Source organism: Oratosquilla oratoria, chromosome 1, assembly GCF_046742065.1.
Source record: "Oratosquilla oratoria isolate Oo_2021 chromosome 1, ASM4674206v1, whole genome shotgun sequence".
Lineage (NCBI taxonomy): Eukaryota > Metazoa > Arthropoda > Malacostraca > Stomatopoda > Squillidae > Oratosquilla > Oratosquilla oratoria.
Genome location: NC_134777.1, coordinates 50,017,993 through 50,035,615, shown reverse-complemented (window position 1 = coordinate 50,035,615; position 17,623 = coordinate 50,017,993). Strand labels below are relative to the sequence as shown.

The 17,623-nt window shown below is 42.3% G+C and overlaps 1 protein-coding gene across 6 annotated transcripts in view; it reads left to right on the top strand.

Annotated features, from left to right (window-relative positions):
- Window positions 1-17,623, top strand: part of LOC143036389 (HEAT repeat-containing protein 5B) — a 164,475-nt gene that overhangs the window by 58,081 nt on the left and 88,771 nt on the right. For 4 of the 6 annotated variants that reach the window (XM_076207031.1, XM_076204096.1, XM_076204913.1 and 1 more), the window contains 5 exons: window positions 450-559; window positions 4,694-4,857; window positions 14,248-14,271; window positions 16,625-16,807; window positions 17,383-17,550. In XM_076207031.1, the coding sequence (XP_076063146.1) occupies window positions 450-559; window positions 4,694-4,857; window positions 14,248-14,271; window positions 16,625-16,807; window positions 17,383-17,550 (649 nt within the window). The remainder of the gene's footprint in view (window positions 1-449; window positions 560-4,693; window positions 4,858-14,247; window positions 14,272-16,624; window positions 16,808-17,382; window positions 17,551-17,623) is intronic. The other 2 variants (XM_076207786.1, XM_076206277.1) reach the window with 1 other exon arrangement.

Genomic DNA, 17,623 nt, shown 5'->3' with positions numbered 1-17,623 from the left:
GATGAATGAGGTGGAATGGGTGGGGGGATGGGGGTGAGGTAGTATGTGTGAGAAAATTTGATGCAGCCTAAAGGGATTTCTCCCTGTCTTCTCCTTTTCTGCATGGGGGGACGGAGAGGGGGGTCACCGATTTAATGAAGCGGCCTTGCTGTGGATGTGCTGTGTCTTGCGACACTGATTCTGACTCAGGATAATGGGCAAGATGCAGGGATGACCTGTCATCCAGGAGGAGCCAAGATAAGAGGGAGGGAAAAGGGTAGAGGGGATTGGAGTATGTTGGGGATGGAATGGGTGGGAGTTGTTTTTATGCCTTTGTTTTTTGGCTACCTCCCTTGTAAGGGGGAAAAAGCCCTTGGTATATGTATGTATGTATGTAACTTTTATGTATCAAAGGTAAGAAAACTTGGGTTTTGAACAAAATGGTCATTTTAATTTTGTGGTTCTTTCAGTATAACAAACATCGTGAAGCAGTATGGACAGCACTTGAAAGCTTCAGCAGCAATGGTTAGATTGCGTCTGTATGAAGTTCTTTCTCTCCTACCTCCACAGTCCTTTGAAAGTAAGTGAATGGTTTTGTGTGTCTAACCCCTTAACTAATAAAAAGGGTCATACATAAGTGGATGAAATAACTTAGGAACAGTCAGAATAAAAGAATAAGTAACCCCATTGCAGAAGGGCTTATTTAAGAAAGATATAATGCCTTTGTTCATTTACTGATACAGTACTCCCTTGTTTTGAACAGTTTTTGTTTATTAATGCCTTGAATATGATGATGCCTACATAAGCGTCATGAAGCATGAATGAACATATGAGGATGCCAGTATCTGCTTCCTGATTATATTTATTTTGTAGTTGTAGCTGAGTGACCCCTGCATTCTGTGAACAGACTTGATCACTTTTTCAGTGATTACAAACATTCTAGGTGAAAGAGAACAAGTATAACATCAGTAACTATATTTTATAATGCATTTATCATGATGCATCATCATACATCAGGCAGTTAATGTGTGCACAAATATTTGACTTGTATTGAAGAGATTGATGTATGTCCATCCTGCCTGTGGCCTCTCTGCCAGTGAGAAACAGAAGTAGACCCAAAGAGGAAATCATTGCCTCATTGAGTTTGATGTTGCCCCTCTTTAAGTGAGCATACCAACTTCACCTCTACAAGGAGTTGCAGCCCATAGAGGCTGATACCTGGTGTCTGGATGAAGCCCAGAAACTCACTCTATTTTACCACCTCTCTCCAACTGTCTCACCTTCTTTTATTCCTGTTTTTTCACACAAAGAGGTCAATACTCAGGCACCTACCCTCCCACACCTAATAGCAACCCAGACCCATACACATGCCCAACATACACAGAACTGATAAACTTTTCACACATGTTCATCAAATGCAACACCTGTTTTCTGTCTCGCTTCAATATTATTCACACTGTCCATCCTTGTAACAGTTACCACACATATTGGACACTTCAACTCAAATGCATTCAGGCTCGTCCTTTATGTCTCCCTTAATTTCCAAATCTCCATGTAGTTCTTTGGCTGCAATCACACCTTCATACAACCTTCTCTGTATTCATTCTCTGATTTCTTATGACAATTTTCATTCACCAAAACATTTACTTGCATCCTTTACTATACAAGGGGATGGTGAAAAGTTCCTGGCTTTGGGTAAAAGAAAATACAGGAAGATCAGTTAATTATGATTTTATTCAACATATTACCCTCTCAGATTCACACACTTATTACAATGGTCCTTCAGACTTTCTAAGCCCTGAAAAAAGAACTCGGAAGGTCGGGCCTCCAACCAGGCCTCTGTAGCAGCGATCACTTCCTAATCAGAGTGAAATTTCGTTCCCTTGAGATGTTTCTTTAGTTGTGGAAAGAGGTGATAGTTGGAGGGGGCCAGGTCTGGGGAGTAAGGCGGGTGGTCTACCAATTCGAAGCCAAAGTCGTGTATTTTCTGTAGAGTTTCATGTGCTGTGTGTGCTGGTGCATTGTCCTGCAAAAAGAGGACACCATGAATCAGCTTTCCATGGCGTTTCTGCTTCAAAGGTTCACACAATTCATCCAACATAGACATGTAGTATTCTGCATTGATGGTGCAACCCTTTGGCAGATATTTTATGAGGAGTACTCCATCTTTGTCCCAGAACATTGAAGCCAGTACCTTTCCAGCTGACTTCTGGGTCCGAAACTTCTTGGGACGTGGTGAACCGCTGTGTCACCACTCCATTGAATGCTGCTTGGTCAGGGGATCATAATGATGAAGCCAAGTTTCATCCATGGTGACTAAACGAGCCATAAAATCAGCCATCCACACTGCAAACCGGTCCAAAATCGCCTTTGATGTTGTCACTCTGATGCGCTTCTGATCTATGTTCAGGCATTTCGGCACCCATTTTGCGGAAAGCTTTCTCACATCCAGAAATCCCTAGAGTCTCAGCTATGACTTTAGCTGAAATCTGGCGGTCCTCGAGAATCATGACGTGCACAGTGTCAGCTTTCTCCTCTGTGGTTGCGGAAGTTGGCTGTCCTGACTGGGGTTCATCTGTGACCTCGAAATGACCAGTCTGAAACCTTGACACCCACATTTTCACTGTAGATTATGATGGGCAGTCATCCTTCAAGACGTCCTTCATCTCACCATGGATTTCTGCCGCCCCTTTGCCTTGCAAGAAGAGGAACTTCATGACTGCCCATGCTTCAATTTGACCAAAATCTACTGTTGGCACTACCATCATGCATTGAACCTGCAAAAAGAAAAAAAAAAATTGGAGACCATCACATATTTTTTTGCCTACCTTCTCCTAAATAGTTGTCCTACCTCCCCTGTAAAAGTAACAGCTCTACCATTTCACGATACCCTTAAAGCCAGGAACTTTTCAGCACCCCCTCTGTTCACTGCCCTATATGACTCCAGATACTTAAAACTGTCAGTATCTTCCTGCCTCTCACTATTTAAATTCACAATAAGCATTTTTCTGCCATCTTTATACATACATATATCAAAGGCTTTTTCCCCCTTACAAGGGAGGTGTCAGATGAGAGGGAGGGTGGGAGGGGTGTGGAGTGTATTTAGGGATGAAATGGGTGGGAGTGTTTTTATGCCTTTCCCTTTTTGGCTACCTCCCTTGAAAGGGGGAAAAAGCCTTGGTATATGTATGTATGTACAAGGGAGGTAGCCAAAAAACAAAGGCATAAAAACAACTCCCACCCATTCCATCCCCACATACTCCACTCCCATCCACCCCCTTCCCTCCCTCTTATCTTGGCTCCCCCTGGATGACGGGTCATCCCTGCATCTCGCCCACTGCCCTGGGTCAAAAACAGTGTTACAAGACAGTATGTCCACAGCAAGGCCTCTTCATTAAATCAGCAATCCCCCCTCTTTGTCCCTTTATGCAGAAAAAGAGTAGACGGTGAGAAATCCCTTTGGGCTGCATCAATTTATTTTTCATATGTACTACCTCACCCCCTATCCCCCACCCACTCCCCCTCATGTATCACAGTATCATCCATACACAACCATTCTCCATTCACCCCTATCTTCTGTCCTTTCCCGTCCTTCCTCAACAGACATTCCCCTCTTTCCCAATGCCCCTTTTACCCCATCCATCCATCTCATTCTTGGTTGCCCCCTCATGTTCACTCCTTCCACCTCTGCCTTCCACACCTCTTTTACTAATCTTTCTTCACTCATTCTTTCCATGTGTCCAAACCATCCCAATACTCTTTCATCAACCCTATCTCCCAACTCCCTTTCCACCCCTGTTCTCCTCCTCACCTCATTTCTCACTTTATCCAGCCTAGTAACCCCTATCATACTTCTCAGGCACCTCATCTCAAACACATTCAAATTCCTCCTCTCTTCCTCTTCTGTTAAGCTATCCACTTCCTCTAGTCTCTTTTCCTTACTACTCACCCCCAGTCAGCTGCCACTTTCTCCCCTTGTACATCTCATCACCTTACTTTTACCCACATTTATCTTCAACTTCCATCTTTCACACACCTTCCCAAACTCTGTCCCTATCTTCCTCAATCCCTCCTCTGATCTTGCTAAAAGCACAGTGTCATCAGCAAACAACAACTGGCTTACTCCCACTTTTCTCTATTTTTTTTAACCATTTCCAATCCCCAACCCACTTCCCTTGCATTTACCTCTCACACCACCCCATCCGTGTATAAATTGAACAGCCAAGGCGACATACACATTCTTGACAAAGTATCACCTTTACCTCAAACCACTCTCTATTTCTGATTGTAATACAAGCTCTAATGCTCTCATAAAAACTCTTGACTACCCTCAAAAGCTTTCCTCCTATCCCATATATCTGCCATACCTCCCAGTGTCTTCCTGTCTACCTTGTCAATAAGCCATCTTTATACTTATGGAAAATTAATAACTGACAACTGTTCCCCTCCTATTTCCACCTCTTCCTCCTTTCTCCCACTCCTTTCTCCCTGCTGTGGAGATCATGTGTCTTGCTGCATTGCTTCCAACTCATTCTTGAGAATCTAAAATTAGAGGGTCAACAAATATGGTTTTGGATGGGTGTATGCTTAAGTTTGGCCATCCCATTTATAGGGTAAAAATGGCCTTTTGGTGTATGTATATGTTTATAATATATAATGGCCTTGCAGAAAAGACTATAAGATTTTGTTTTTCTTTTTTCATCACACTTTACAGCTCACTACACAAGTATCTTGAAGCTTCTGGTGAGTGAATTCACCTTAGCAGAGAGTGGAGCAAATACAACAACATCACTGATGCGGTCCATGTGTCATGCAGATGATTCAGTCATCCTTGGCTCTTGGCTCCATGAAACAGACCATAAATCTATTGAAGACCAAGTAAGTTTGAGGGCATTTATATAAATGTGAAATGTTTTGTATATATTTCAATTAAAATAGTTGAAATTTGAGCAATATAATATATGGATATTAGATTCTGTGGGACTAACAATGGATACCTGCAAGTGGTGGTCCTATGAAACAGATGACAAAGAGAATCATCTTGCCACTCATTTTTCAAAATCTCTGAACATCTGTGCACTCTCACACTCTATCATCTCTGAATATATTTCCTCCATCTTTTCACACAAAGCTGACAACCAGCAGTTACTGCCTGTGGCAGAAAGCCCCTTGTTAATACAGTACAGACAGCAGTCCAATATTTCTTTCTTTTTCCAAGAGAGATCTATGGGAGGGCCAAAGAACCTTTGCCAGCCACTTTGGCATTGCAGGTTTTCAGTTAGTGAAACTTGAGACATCAGTAATAGGGTATTGGCTGCATGTTATTGTTAGGTTGAAAGCTGCTCGGTAGCATGCAGCTGATACTTTGGGGTCTATATGGGGTGCCCACATGGACCAGAGCCACACATCATTTTGTCTCTGATGGAGGAAATCTCTATTCATAGAGAAGTGATGATATTTTATTATACTGCATCTGTCCCTCCATTATGCTGTTCCCCCACTCTTGTTACTATCTTGTACCACTTCTCTGAATATTCATTTCTCATTTCGCCGAACCCTGTGGTGGCAAAAAAGAATATTGCCTCCAAGTATTTCCACTTGAGTCATAAAAGGAGACAAATACAGGATGGGGATATAACTAGGTGTCCTTCTCCCTGTAGTCCAAAGGGGACATTCTTTAAAAAAGCAAAGGTATAAGAGGGTCTGGGAGTTTTCCAACCAGAACCCTAAGTTTTGGGTCTTTAATGTGTGTGGTTGTGGTAGAGATGAGAGTAAAATGGAAGAGATAGGCAGTATGTTTGTGAGAAAAAAGATGGATGTGTTGGCATTGAGTGAAACAAAGTTGAAAGGGAGGGGCGAGTTTGAGTTTGGGAGTGTAATTGGGAGGTTCTCAGGAGTGAAGAGAGGACTAGGAAAAAAAGGGGTGGCTATACTAGTAAATGAAGAGATAGGTAAGTGTGTGGTGGAGTGGAAGGTTTCTTCAAGGTTAATGTGGATGAGGGTGAAACTGGGGAGATGTGGGTCTTTCTAAGTGCATATGGGCCTGGTAGCGAGAAAAGTGTAGAGGAAAGGGAGGTTTCTTGGAAAGATTTAAACAAGTGCATAGAGGGTTTAGGGAGAAATGTCAATGTAGTATTGTTGGGAGATTTTAATGCTAGGGTAGGAAATGAACCAATAGACGTAGTTGTTGGGAAGTGTGGAGTTCTAGGAAAAAATTGTAGTGGAGAGTTGATGGTGGAGATACGTTTAGAGTTGATGACAGTAAATACAGAGTTTAGGAAAAAAAAGTCAAGCATAAGTACACATGGGAAAGGATGGAGGTTGGAAGAATGGTAGATAAGGCATTAATGGACTATATAGAGGTACATGCATTTACCGAAGGCTCTTTCCCCCTAACAAGGGAGGTAGCCAAAAAACAAAGGCATAAAATCCACTCCCACCCATTCCATCCCCACATACTCCACTCCCATTCACCCCACTCCCATTCACCCCACTCCCTACCCCTTATCTTGTCTTCTCCTGGATGATGGGTCATCTCTGCATCTTGCCCACTGCCCTGGGTCAGAAGCAGGGTCACAAGACACAGCACATCCACAGCAAGGCTGCTTCATTAAATTGGTGATCCCCCTATCTGTCCCCTCATGCAGAAAAAGAGAAGACGGAGAAATCCCTTTGGGCTGCGTCATATTATTTTTTTTTACACATACTCCCTCACCCTCCACCCCCACCCTCTCCCTTTCATGCATCATAGCATCATCCATACACAACCATTCTCCATTCACCCCTATCTTCTGTTCTCTCCCATCCTTCCTCAACAGACATTCCCCTCTTTCCCAATGCCGCATTTACCCCATCCATCCATCTCATCTCAGGTCGCCCCCTCGTGTTCACTCCTTCCACCTCTGCCTTCCACACCTCTTTTACTAATCTTCACTCATTCTTTCCATGTGTCCAAACCATCCCAATACTCTTTCATCAACCCTATCTCCCAACTCCCTTTCCACCCCTGTTTTCCTCCTCACCTATCCAGTCTAGTAACCCTATCATACATACATATACCAAGGCTTTTTCCCCCTTACAAGGGGGGTAGCCAAAAAGAAAAAGGCATAAAATCATTCCCACCCATTCCATCCCTGAATACACTCCACACACCTCCACCCTCCCTCTTATCTTAGCACCTCCTGAAATGAGGTCATACCCCATCATATTTCTCAGGCACCTCATCTCAAACATGTTCAAACTCCTCTCTTCCTCTCTTGTCTTTCATGTTTCTGCCCCATACAGTGCTGTCAGCACAATCACTCCTTCATACAATCTCCTCTTAGCATCCATTCCCAAATGTCATTTCTCATTACACTTTTTAATCCCCCAAGACATTTACTTGCTTCTCTGAATCTACATTTTACCTTCACCTCCACTCCTCCCTTTACTGCCACATTTACTCCCATATATCTAAAATTATCCATTTCCTCCAGTCTCTCTCCCTTAATACCCACTTCCAGTCTGCTGTCACTTTCTCCCCTTGTACATCTCATCACCTTACTTTTACCCACATTTATCTTCAACTTCCTTCTTTTGCACACCCTCCCAAACTCTGTCACTAACTTCCTCAATTCCTCCTCTGATCCTGCCACAAGCACAGTGTCATCAGCAAACAACAACTGGCTTATCTCCCACTTTTCTCCATTTCCTTTAACCATCTCCAATCCTCGACCCATTACCTTTGCATTTACCTCTCACACCACCCCATCCATGTATAAATTGAACAGCCAAGGCAACATAACACATCCCTAGCAAAGTCCCACCATTGACTCAAACCACTCACACTCTCCATTTCTGATTCTAACACAAGCACTACTACCCTCATGAAAACTCTTGACTACTCTTAAAAGCTGTCCTATCCCATATATCTGCAATACCTTTCACAGTGCCTTCCTGTCTACCCTGTCATAACCATTTTTCAAATTCATAAAGGCTCAAAAAACATCCTTATCTTTTCCTATAGCTTTCTCTTATGTCTGTCTTACAACTAAAATCTGATCCACACAACCCTGACCTGCCCTAAACCCACAATGTTCCTCACCAATTACTCCCCCTGTTCCTCTCATAATCCTCTCAGTTAAAACCCTCCCATAAGCCCTCCCAACTACACTTAACAAACTGATCCCTCTGAAACTACTACACTCACACTTGTCCCCTTTTCCCCTTGTAAAGCGGAACTATACAGGCACTTCTCCAGTCCTCCGGCACTCTACCCTCTCTCAAACAAACATTAAATAACCTCACCAGCCAGTTCACCATCACTGTACCTCCTTTTTTAGGCATTCTCCATGACACCCATCCAACCCAGGTGTTTTACCTGCTCTCATCATCTTAACTGCTTTCATTTCATCTTTCCCATTTTTCTCCTCCATTCTCCTCACCCATCACTCTCATTTTCTTAGTGCTACCCACTGCAACTACCTTCCCCTCCTTGTCCTCCTTTACATTTAGCAACTCCCTAAAATACTCTTTTCATATTTATCTTATTGCTGTCTCTTCCATTATCATCTCTCCATCTGCACCTTTTACCTTTTCTTCTCTGTTTGATTCGCCTCCTCTTCCTCTCTTAATTTCTTTTCAAAACATATTTTTATTACTTTCAAAATTTTGTCATACTCTTAACCCATTTCACATCTGCTCTCTTCATTGCCTCCTTTATCTTATGTTTTACTTCTCTTTTCTTTTCTTTGTACCTTTCATATGATTCTCTCTTCCTAATTTATAACCAATCTGTGAATACTTGCTTCTTTTCTTCTACAACCTTCTTTGCTTCCTCATCCCACCACTTTATACCCTTCTATTTTCTCCCATCCTCCTTGTTCCACACACCATCTTTACACACCTTGTGACTCTTTATTTGAACCATCCTATCCCTCCTCCACTCATAGTTCTACTCTTTCTTTCACTCCCTCCCACTCTTCTCTCAGCTTCTTCTTGTATTCCTTATCCTTTTCTTTCTCATTTAAGCAGTTTACTCTAAGCCTCTCCCTACCTTTTGTCCTTTTCCTCTTTCTCCATCTGTCCCTCTCTCTCAACTTACCTTCCACCAAAAAATTATCTGATATTCCACGACTCTCTCCTCTTAGAACATGTATATCCTTAACTCTTCCTACTGATCTCCAGGGTACCACTATATAGTCCATTAAAGCCCTATCTACCATCCTTCCATCTTCCACACTCTCCCATGTGTACTTGTGCTTGAATTTCTTCCTAAACAATGTATTTGCTATCATCAACTCTCCACTACAATTTTTTTTTTTGGAACTCCACACTTTCCAACCACTCTGTCTATTGGTTCATCTCCTACCCTAGCATTGAGGTCTCCCAATACCACTGCATTGGCATTTCTCCTTAATCCCTCTATGTGCTCATTTAAATCTATCCCGAAAGCACCCTGTCCTCTACACTCTTCTCACTACTAGGTTCATATGCACCCACATCTCCCTTCCCAGTTTCACCTTCATCCACATTAACCTTAAATAAACTCTTTCCACTCCACTACATGCTTACCTATCTCTTCACTTACAAGTTTAGCCACCCCTTTTCTCCCTTGTCCTCTCTTCACTCCTGAGGCCCTCCCAACTACATTCCCAAATTCAAACTCGCCCCTCCCCTTCTATTTTGTTTCACTCAATCCCAACACATCCAACTTTCAACTCACAAATATACTGCCTATCTCTTTCCTTTTACTCTCATCTGTACCACATCCACATTAAAAGACCCAAACCTTAGGGTTCTGGTTGGAAAACTCCCAGACCCTGTTATGTGGTGGGGAAAAAGAATACTGTCACCAAATATTTCCACTTGAGTCGTAAAAGATGACAAAAATGGGACAGGGACAGGACTAGGCATTCTTCTTCCTGCAGCCCCAGGGGAAGAGTTAAGGATGTATGTTCTAAGAGGAGAGGATGGGGAATATCAGATAATTTTTTGGTGGGAAGTAAGTTGAGAGTGAAGGATAGATGGAGAAAGAGGAAAATGACAAAAAGTAGGGAGGTGCTTAGAGTAAGCTGTTTAAATGAGAAAGAAAAGGAGGAGTACAAGAAGAAGGTGGGAGGAGAGTGGGAAGGAGTGAAGGATAGAATAGATCTAGGAGTGGATTAGGAATGGGAATGGTTCAAGGAGGGAGTCATAAGGTGTGCAAAAATAGTGTGTGGAACAAGGAGGACTGGAGGAAATAGAAGAAAGGGTAGTGAGTGGTAGGGTGATGAAGCAAAGAAGGTTGTAGAAGAGAAGAAACAGGCATTCACAGATTGGTTACAAAAGAGGACAAGAATCATAAGAGACGCAAAAAGAAAAGAAAAGAGAAGTAAAGTATAAGATAAAGGAGGCAATGAGGAGAGCAGATGTGAAATGGGGTAAGAGTATGACAGAAAATTTTGAAAGTAATAAAAATATGTTTTGGAAAGAAATTAAGAGAGGAAGAGGAGGCAAATCAAGTAGAGAAGAAAAGGTAAAAAGTGCAGATGGAGAGATGATAATGGAAGAGATAGCAATGAGAGGAAGATGGACAGATTATTTTAGGGAGTTGCTAGGATGAGTTGGATGGATGGGGTGAAAGGTGCTTTACAAAAGAGAGGAATGTCTGTAGAGGAAGGATGGGAGAGGACAGAAGATAGGGGTGAATGGAGAAGGGTTGTGTATAGATGAGGCTGTGATGCATGAAGGGGGGTGGGTGGGGGATGGGGGGTGAGGAAGTATGTATGAGAAAAAATTTGATGCAGCCCGAAGGGATATCTCCCCGTCTTCTCCTTTCCTGCATGAGGGGACGGAGAGGGGGGGTCGCCGAATTTATGAAGCGGCCTTGCTGTGGATGTGCTGCGTCTTGCGACACTGCTTCTGACCCAGGGCACTGTACAGGATGCAGGGATGACCCGTCATCCAAGAGGTGCTAAGATAGGAGGGAGGGTGGAGGGAAGTGGAATATATGGGAAATGAAATGGGTGGGAATGGTTTCTATGCCTTTTTCTTTATGGCTACCCCCCCGTGTAAGGGGGAAAAAGCCTTTGGTATATGTATGTATGCTAAATGTGAAGGAGGATAGGGAGGGAAAGGTAGTTGCAGTGGATAGTGCTAAGAAAATGACCGTGATGAGTGAGGAAAATGGAGGAGAATTAAGGAAAGATGAGGTGAAGGCAGTTGTTAAGAGGATGAGAGCAGGTAAGACACCTGGGTTGAAGGGGTGTCGTGCAGAATGCCTAAAAAAAGGAGGTACAGTGATGGTGGACTGACTGATGAGGTTATTTAATGTTTATGTAAGAAAGGGTAGAGTGCTGAAGGACTGGAGGAGTTCCTGTAAATTTCCACTCCACAAGGAAAAAGGGGACAAGTGTGAGTGTAGTAGTTTCAGAGGGGTCAATTTGTTAAGTGTAGTTGGGAAGGCTTATGGGAGGGTCTTGATTGAGAGGATTATGAGAGGAACAGAAGGAGTGATTGGTGAGGAGCAGTGTGATGTTAGGACAGGTAGGGGTTGCGTGGATTAGATTTCTTTGGTAAGTCGAAATCTTGCATGGAGCATTGGTGGCCATATGTACAATTCATCGCTGCACTCACATTATAAGATATAAGTCACTGTTGTGTTACTCATTCTCTTTTACTCTGAATTATAATAAACACAGAAAATGTTATCACACCAGTTCACAGACTCTGGTGGTAACTCATGTATAACCAAAAAATATATATATAATCAAGATGCCAACTCCAGCATCCTTGTGTACCCACTCGCACCTCACAACACCTACATAGTTGTCATCATACAGAAGTGGTTAAGAGTTTTTACGATAGTAGTAGAGGGATTGAGGAAGTTGGTGGCAGAGTTTGGGAGAGTATGTGATAGAAGAAAGCTAAAGATAAATGTGGGTAAAAGTAAGGTGATGAGATGTACAAGGGGTGAAAGTGAGCATTAAGGGAGAGCGACTGGAGGAAGTGGATAGTTTTAGATACTTGGGTGCAAATGTGGCAGGAAAAGGTGGAGTGAAGGTGGAGGTAGAATGTAGATTGAGAGAAGCGAGTAAATGCCTTGGTGGATTAAAGAGTGTAATGAGGAATAGACATTTGGGAATGGATGCTAAGAGGAGACTGTATGAAGGAGTGATTGTGCCAACAGCACTGTATGGGGTAGAAACATGGAACTTAAGAGAAGAAGAGAGAAGGAGTTTGAATGTGTTTGAGATGAGGTGTCTGAGAAGTATGATGGGGGTTACTAGGCTAGATAGTGTGAGAAATGAGGAGGTGAGGAGAACAGGGGTGGAAAAGGAGCTGGGAGATAGGGTTGATGAAAGAATATTAGGATGGTTTGGACACATGGAAAGAATGAGTGAAGAAAGACTAGTAAAAGAGGTATGGAAGGCAGATGTGGAGGGAGTGAACATGAGGGGACGTCCTAGGATGAGGTGGATGGATGGGATGAAGGGGGCTTTGGGAAAGAGGGGAATGTCTGTTGAGGAAGGACGGGAGAGGACAGAAGAGAGGGGTGAATGGAGAATGGTTGTATATGGATGATGTTGTGATTGCATGAGGTGGATGGGGGATGAGGTAGTATGTGTAAGCAAAATTTGACACAGCCCGAATGGATTTCTCCCCGTCCTCTCCTTTTATGCAATGGGGGGACGGAGAGGGGGGGTCGCCAATTTAATGAAGTGGCCTTGCTGTGGATGTGCTGTGTCTTGCGACACTGCTTCTGACCCAGGGCAGTGGACAAGGTGCAGGAATGACCCATCATCCAGGAGGTGCTAAGATAAGAGGGAGGGTGGAGGGGTGTGGAGTGTATTCAGGGATCGAATGGGTGGAAATGATTTTATGCCTTTCCTTTTTTGGCTACCTCCCTTGTAAGGGGGAAAAAGCCTTGGTATATGTATGTATGTAGTAGAGCTTGTGTTAGAATCAGAAATGGAGAATAAGTGGTTTGAGGTAAAAGTGGGACTTTGCCAGGGATGTGTTTTGTCACCTTGGCTGTTCAATTAATACATGGATGGGGTTGTGAGAGAGGTAAATGCAAAGGTAATGGCTCGGGGATTGGAGATGGTTAAAGGAAATTTAGAAAAATGGGAGATAAGCCAGTTGTTATTTGCTGATGTCACCACTTGTCGCAGGATCAGAAGAGGGATTGAGGAAGTTAGTGACAGAGTTTGGGAAGGTGTGCAAAAGAAGGAAGTTGAAAATAAATGTGGGTAAAAGTAAGGTGATGAGATGTATAAAGGGAAAAAGTGGTACCAGACTGGAAGTGGGTATCAAGGGAGAGAGGCTGGAGGAAGTGGATAGTTTTAGATACTTGGGTGTGAATGTGACAAGAAAGGAATGAGTGGTGATGACGGTAGAATGTAGATTAAAAGAAGCAATGTGTAATGAGAAGAAGACATTTTGGAATGGATGCTAAGAGGAGATTGTATGAAGGAGTGATTGTGAAGACAGCACTGTATGGGCCAGAAACATGAAACATAAGAGAGGAGTTTGAATGTGTTTGAGATGAGGTGCCTGAGAAGTATGATGGGGGTTACTAGGCTAGATAGAGTGAGAAATGAGGAGGTGAGGAGGAGAACGGGGATGGGAAGGGAGTTGTTGTTGTTGTGATAGGGTTGATGAAAGAGTATTGGGATGGTTTGGACACATGGAATGAATGAGTGAAAAAAGATTAATAAAAGGGGTGTGGAAGACAGAGTAGTAAGGAGTGAACATAAGGGGGCAATCAAGGATGAGATGGATGGATGGGGTAAAAGGGCTTTGGGAAAGAGGGAAATATCTGTTGAGGAAGGACAGGAGAGAACAGAAGATAGGGGTGAGTGAAGAATGGTTGTGTGTGTATGATGCTGTGATGTATGGAAGGGAGTGGGTGGGGGATGGGGGCGTTGAGGGAGTATGTATGAATGATATTTTGATGCAGCTCGAAAAGATTTCTCCCTGTCTTCTCTTTTTCTGCGTGAGGGGATGGAGAAGGGGGTTGCCAACTAATTGAAGTGGCCTTGTTGTGGATGTTCTGTATCTTACTGCATTACATCTGACCCAGGGCAATGGGCAAGATGCACGGATTACCCATCATCCAGGTCCAGGAGGAGCCAAGAAATGAGGGAGGGAGGGTTGATGAATGGGAGTAGCATATGTGGGGATGAAATGGGTGGGTGTGGATTTATGAATTTGACTTTGGCTACCTCCCTTGTAAGGGGGAAAAAGCCGTTGGTATATGTATGCATGTATTGCTAATATTACTTTTTTTTTCTTGCATATTTAAAGCCTCATCATCAGGTCTCTGTGAAGGTATTTTATAAAGAATGCAAGATTGCTTTTTTATAGTAGGGCTAGATCACTTGTGAGATTTCATGTGACCTATATTGCCTTTGCATTTTTGATAGGCTGTCCAAAGCCAAGTTGATTTTGCTTGCAAACTTGCTAACAAATATGTGATAGTGTTAGTATAGGATATTGATTGCAGAAGTTATACACATTCACTAATTTAGAAACTTCATTGACACCCCTCTGAACCAGAATCACTCAGCAGTATATATATTTTTTCTTTTTCCTTTTCTTTTCTTTCTTTTTTTGTTTTGACTTATCTCCACACACACAGGAATAATGATAATAATAATATTAAATATGTATTTTCTATACCTAAGAATTGGTTGTTTTGGGTTACTTGGGACTCCCTTCCTGCTATAAAGTTGGTTAAATAATTCTTGTCAGTATTATAAATGTGCCAGTGATCTTTTTGGATTGAATTTTTCTGGGGATCATATTGAAAGACTTGTTCATATCTATGATAACCATAACTGCTCTTTCTGGCAGGACTTATTAAATTCTTCCATTAAATCAAAACAACCAAGTCTCAGTACAAAAAGGCTATACACTGGAGTTCTCCGGCATCTAATACTGTCTACTGTTCAGTCTCTTCATGAGTGATCTCCCAACTCCAGAACCAGTATTAAACCTATTCTTTCATATGCAAATGACTTGACAGTGATAACCCAGCACATTAAATACAAAATAGCAAGGGCCCCCAAGCTCACTTGAACAAACTGAATCAGTGGCTCATAAATAACAGAATGGAGACTTCACCCTAAAAATCAGCAGTGATGTAATTCACACCAGACAACCAGAAATTTTTTTTTACAAGCAATTCATTAGAACCACTCTCAACTATACCTTCACAGCATGGTTCCCAACAATCAGCAAAACGAACTGAAACAATTTACAAACATTACAGAATGGAGCACTAAGAGTAATATCATACATACATATACCAAGGCTTTTTCCCCCTTCCAAGGGAGGTAGCCAAAAAGGGAAAGGTGCACCAAAACCACCCCTATTGGGACACCTGCATACAGAAACAAAAATCCTCCCCATAGAACACCACTTGAAAATGACAGGAAAACAAGCCCATGCCGAAACTCTTAACAACACATACTTCTCACACTACATCTCACAAGCACCACCAACAGAGCACAACAAATAAAACTACACTAGCATCATACTAGTCCACAGCCTACCACCCAAACCACACCAAACATCCACACTGAAACACATTCACACCCACATAACTAAACAAGCCCTTCAAGAAAGACCACCAAATTTGGTACTCCAACAACAACTCCCAGATAGAAGTCCCATTGAGAAAATCTTCCCACACCAGATAAGAACCATACTATCGTAAATACTCGCGTATAGGTTCCACTGTTAGTTTGTGGTTGTCAAAGTGGTTATTTGTGGTTGACCCACAGATAGGTCACACTATAATCTGGCAATTTACAAGACCTCTTCAAACATATGGAACCACCGCACAAAAGACTCGGAAGACCTCGTACCACAATGCCCCACCCTAGCTATAGCCAGACAACACAATATCTCTTTTCTAAATGACTTATGGTTCCACTCAGAGGCTGTTCGTGATTTCCTGGAGTATGTGGGTCTTCTGCAAGAGAGACTAGGGGCAACAGATTGATTGAATGATCCATTCATTCATAAAACATTACCATTGTAGAATCAGAAAGACAACAGCCCTCAAATGCCCAAGATGCAGTTGCCGCTAGGAAGACATACATACACAAATATATACCAAAAGTCTTTAGCCCTAAGAAGTGAAGATTCAGAGCTTACACACACTTTCCACCCTCCCTCACCTGTCCAAAACCTATATGTTCTACCTCCCATTGTAGCAACTATATGTAATCAGAATACCTAAAACTACACTGTCCCTCACTCACTTCCTACAAACAGCAGTATAAGACCACTTTATTGAGTGACTTATAGGCCAAACCAGTAGTTGGGCCTCTTACAAGAGAGAACTGGAACAATGGATTGAACAATTATTACTTTCTTATGTCCTAAACACAACATCATTTAGCATTGCTTCTAGTTTTTATTGTTTGGTATCTTTATGTTTGTTATTCTGTCAGTATTTTCTAATATTTGTAATGGCATATGATGCCAATTAGCAAGTTGGTTTCAGTTATAATTCATGTGACATTGACCTGCATTTGAATCCAACAGTTACCAGTGATTTCTACTTGACCTGGAAGTCTGAACACACAGTGCCTACTGACATAAACTCTTCAGTTATTGCTTTTGATACACTTCAGCCTTGTGATTGACACTATTTTTGTTGCTTTATTTGCAGTTACAGCCCAATAGTGCAAGTGGTTCAGGTGCCTTGGAGCACGACTCAACATTTTTATACCGCCCACTACCTGATGGAGTAGTCATTCCAGGACCTCTTCCCTTGGGTGTAGCAGTTATTGATGCATCAGTGGTTCTTTTTGGACAGATGTTTCCTCTTGTTGCCAGCAAACACAGGCTCAAGGTAGATACTCACAAGGATAATACCTAGAGAATTCTTTATATTTGAAGGGTGGATTATTGTACTAGCTGTAGTTTTTGACAAATGAATCTGACAGAGTAGTATGAAATGTGCTGATTGTTGATGTATGTTCCTTTTTAGTAGTACTTAGTGAAATGTATGAGTCATCAGATTGTGCTTTGCAATTTGCTCATAGAGTTGTATGTTTATGTTAGAGATTACATGAATCATACCACACTAGGGTGCCTCAAGTTCATATTTCCACAACTTGGTAGGTGAAGTGGCCTTGCTGTGGATGTGCTGTCTTGCTGCATTGTTTCTGCCCTAGGGCATTGGGCAAGATGCAGTGATGACCCATCATCCAGGAGGAGCCAAGATAAAAGGGAGGGAGGTGTGTTGAATGGGAGTGGAATGGATTGGGTGGGGATGAAATGGGTGGGAGTGGAACTATGCCTTTTGACTTTGACTACCTCCCTTATAAGGAGGAAAAATCCATTTACATATATATGTAGGTGGGTACAAGGAAGCACATGAGTACATTCATGCACATTAATGCAAATGTATTTTCACATTGGCAGATGCTAAACCTATTTGGAGAAATGATCCGTGCAGCCAAGAGCCAAAGACAGGAAGCTGTACAGACGAATATATTCACTGCAGTCTTGAGTGCTCTGAAAGGCTTAGCAGATAACAAATCTTCATTTAGCCAAGAGGATGTCAAAACAGCTGCAACCAACCTCATTTTGGTAAGCCACCAAAATTATTTATTCATTTATCAGTTGTTTCTAGGTAATGAAAGTGTTTTATCAATGGGCAAAT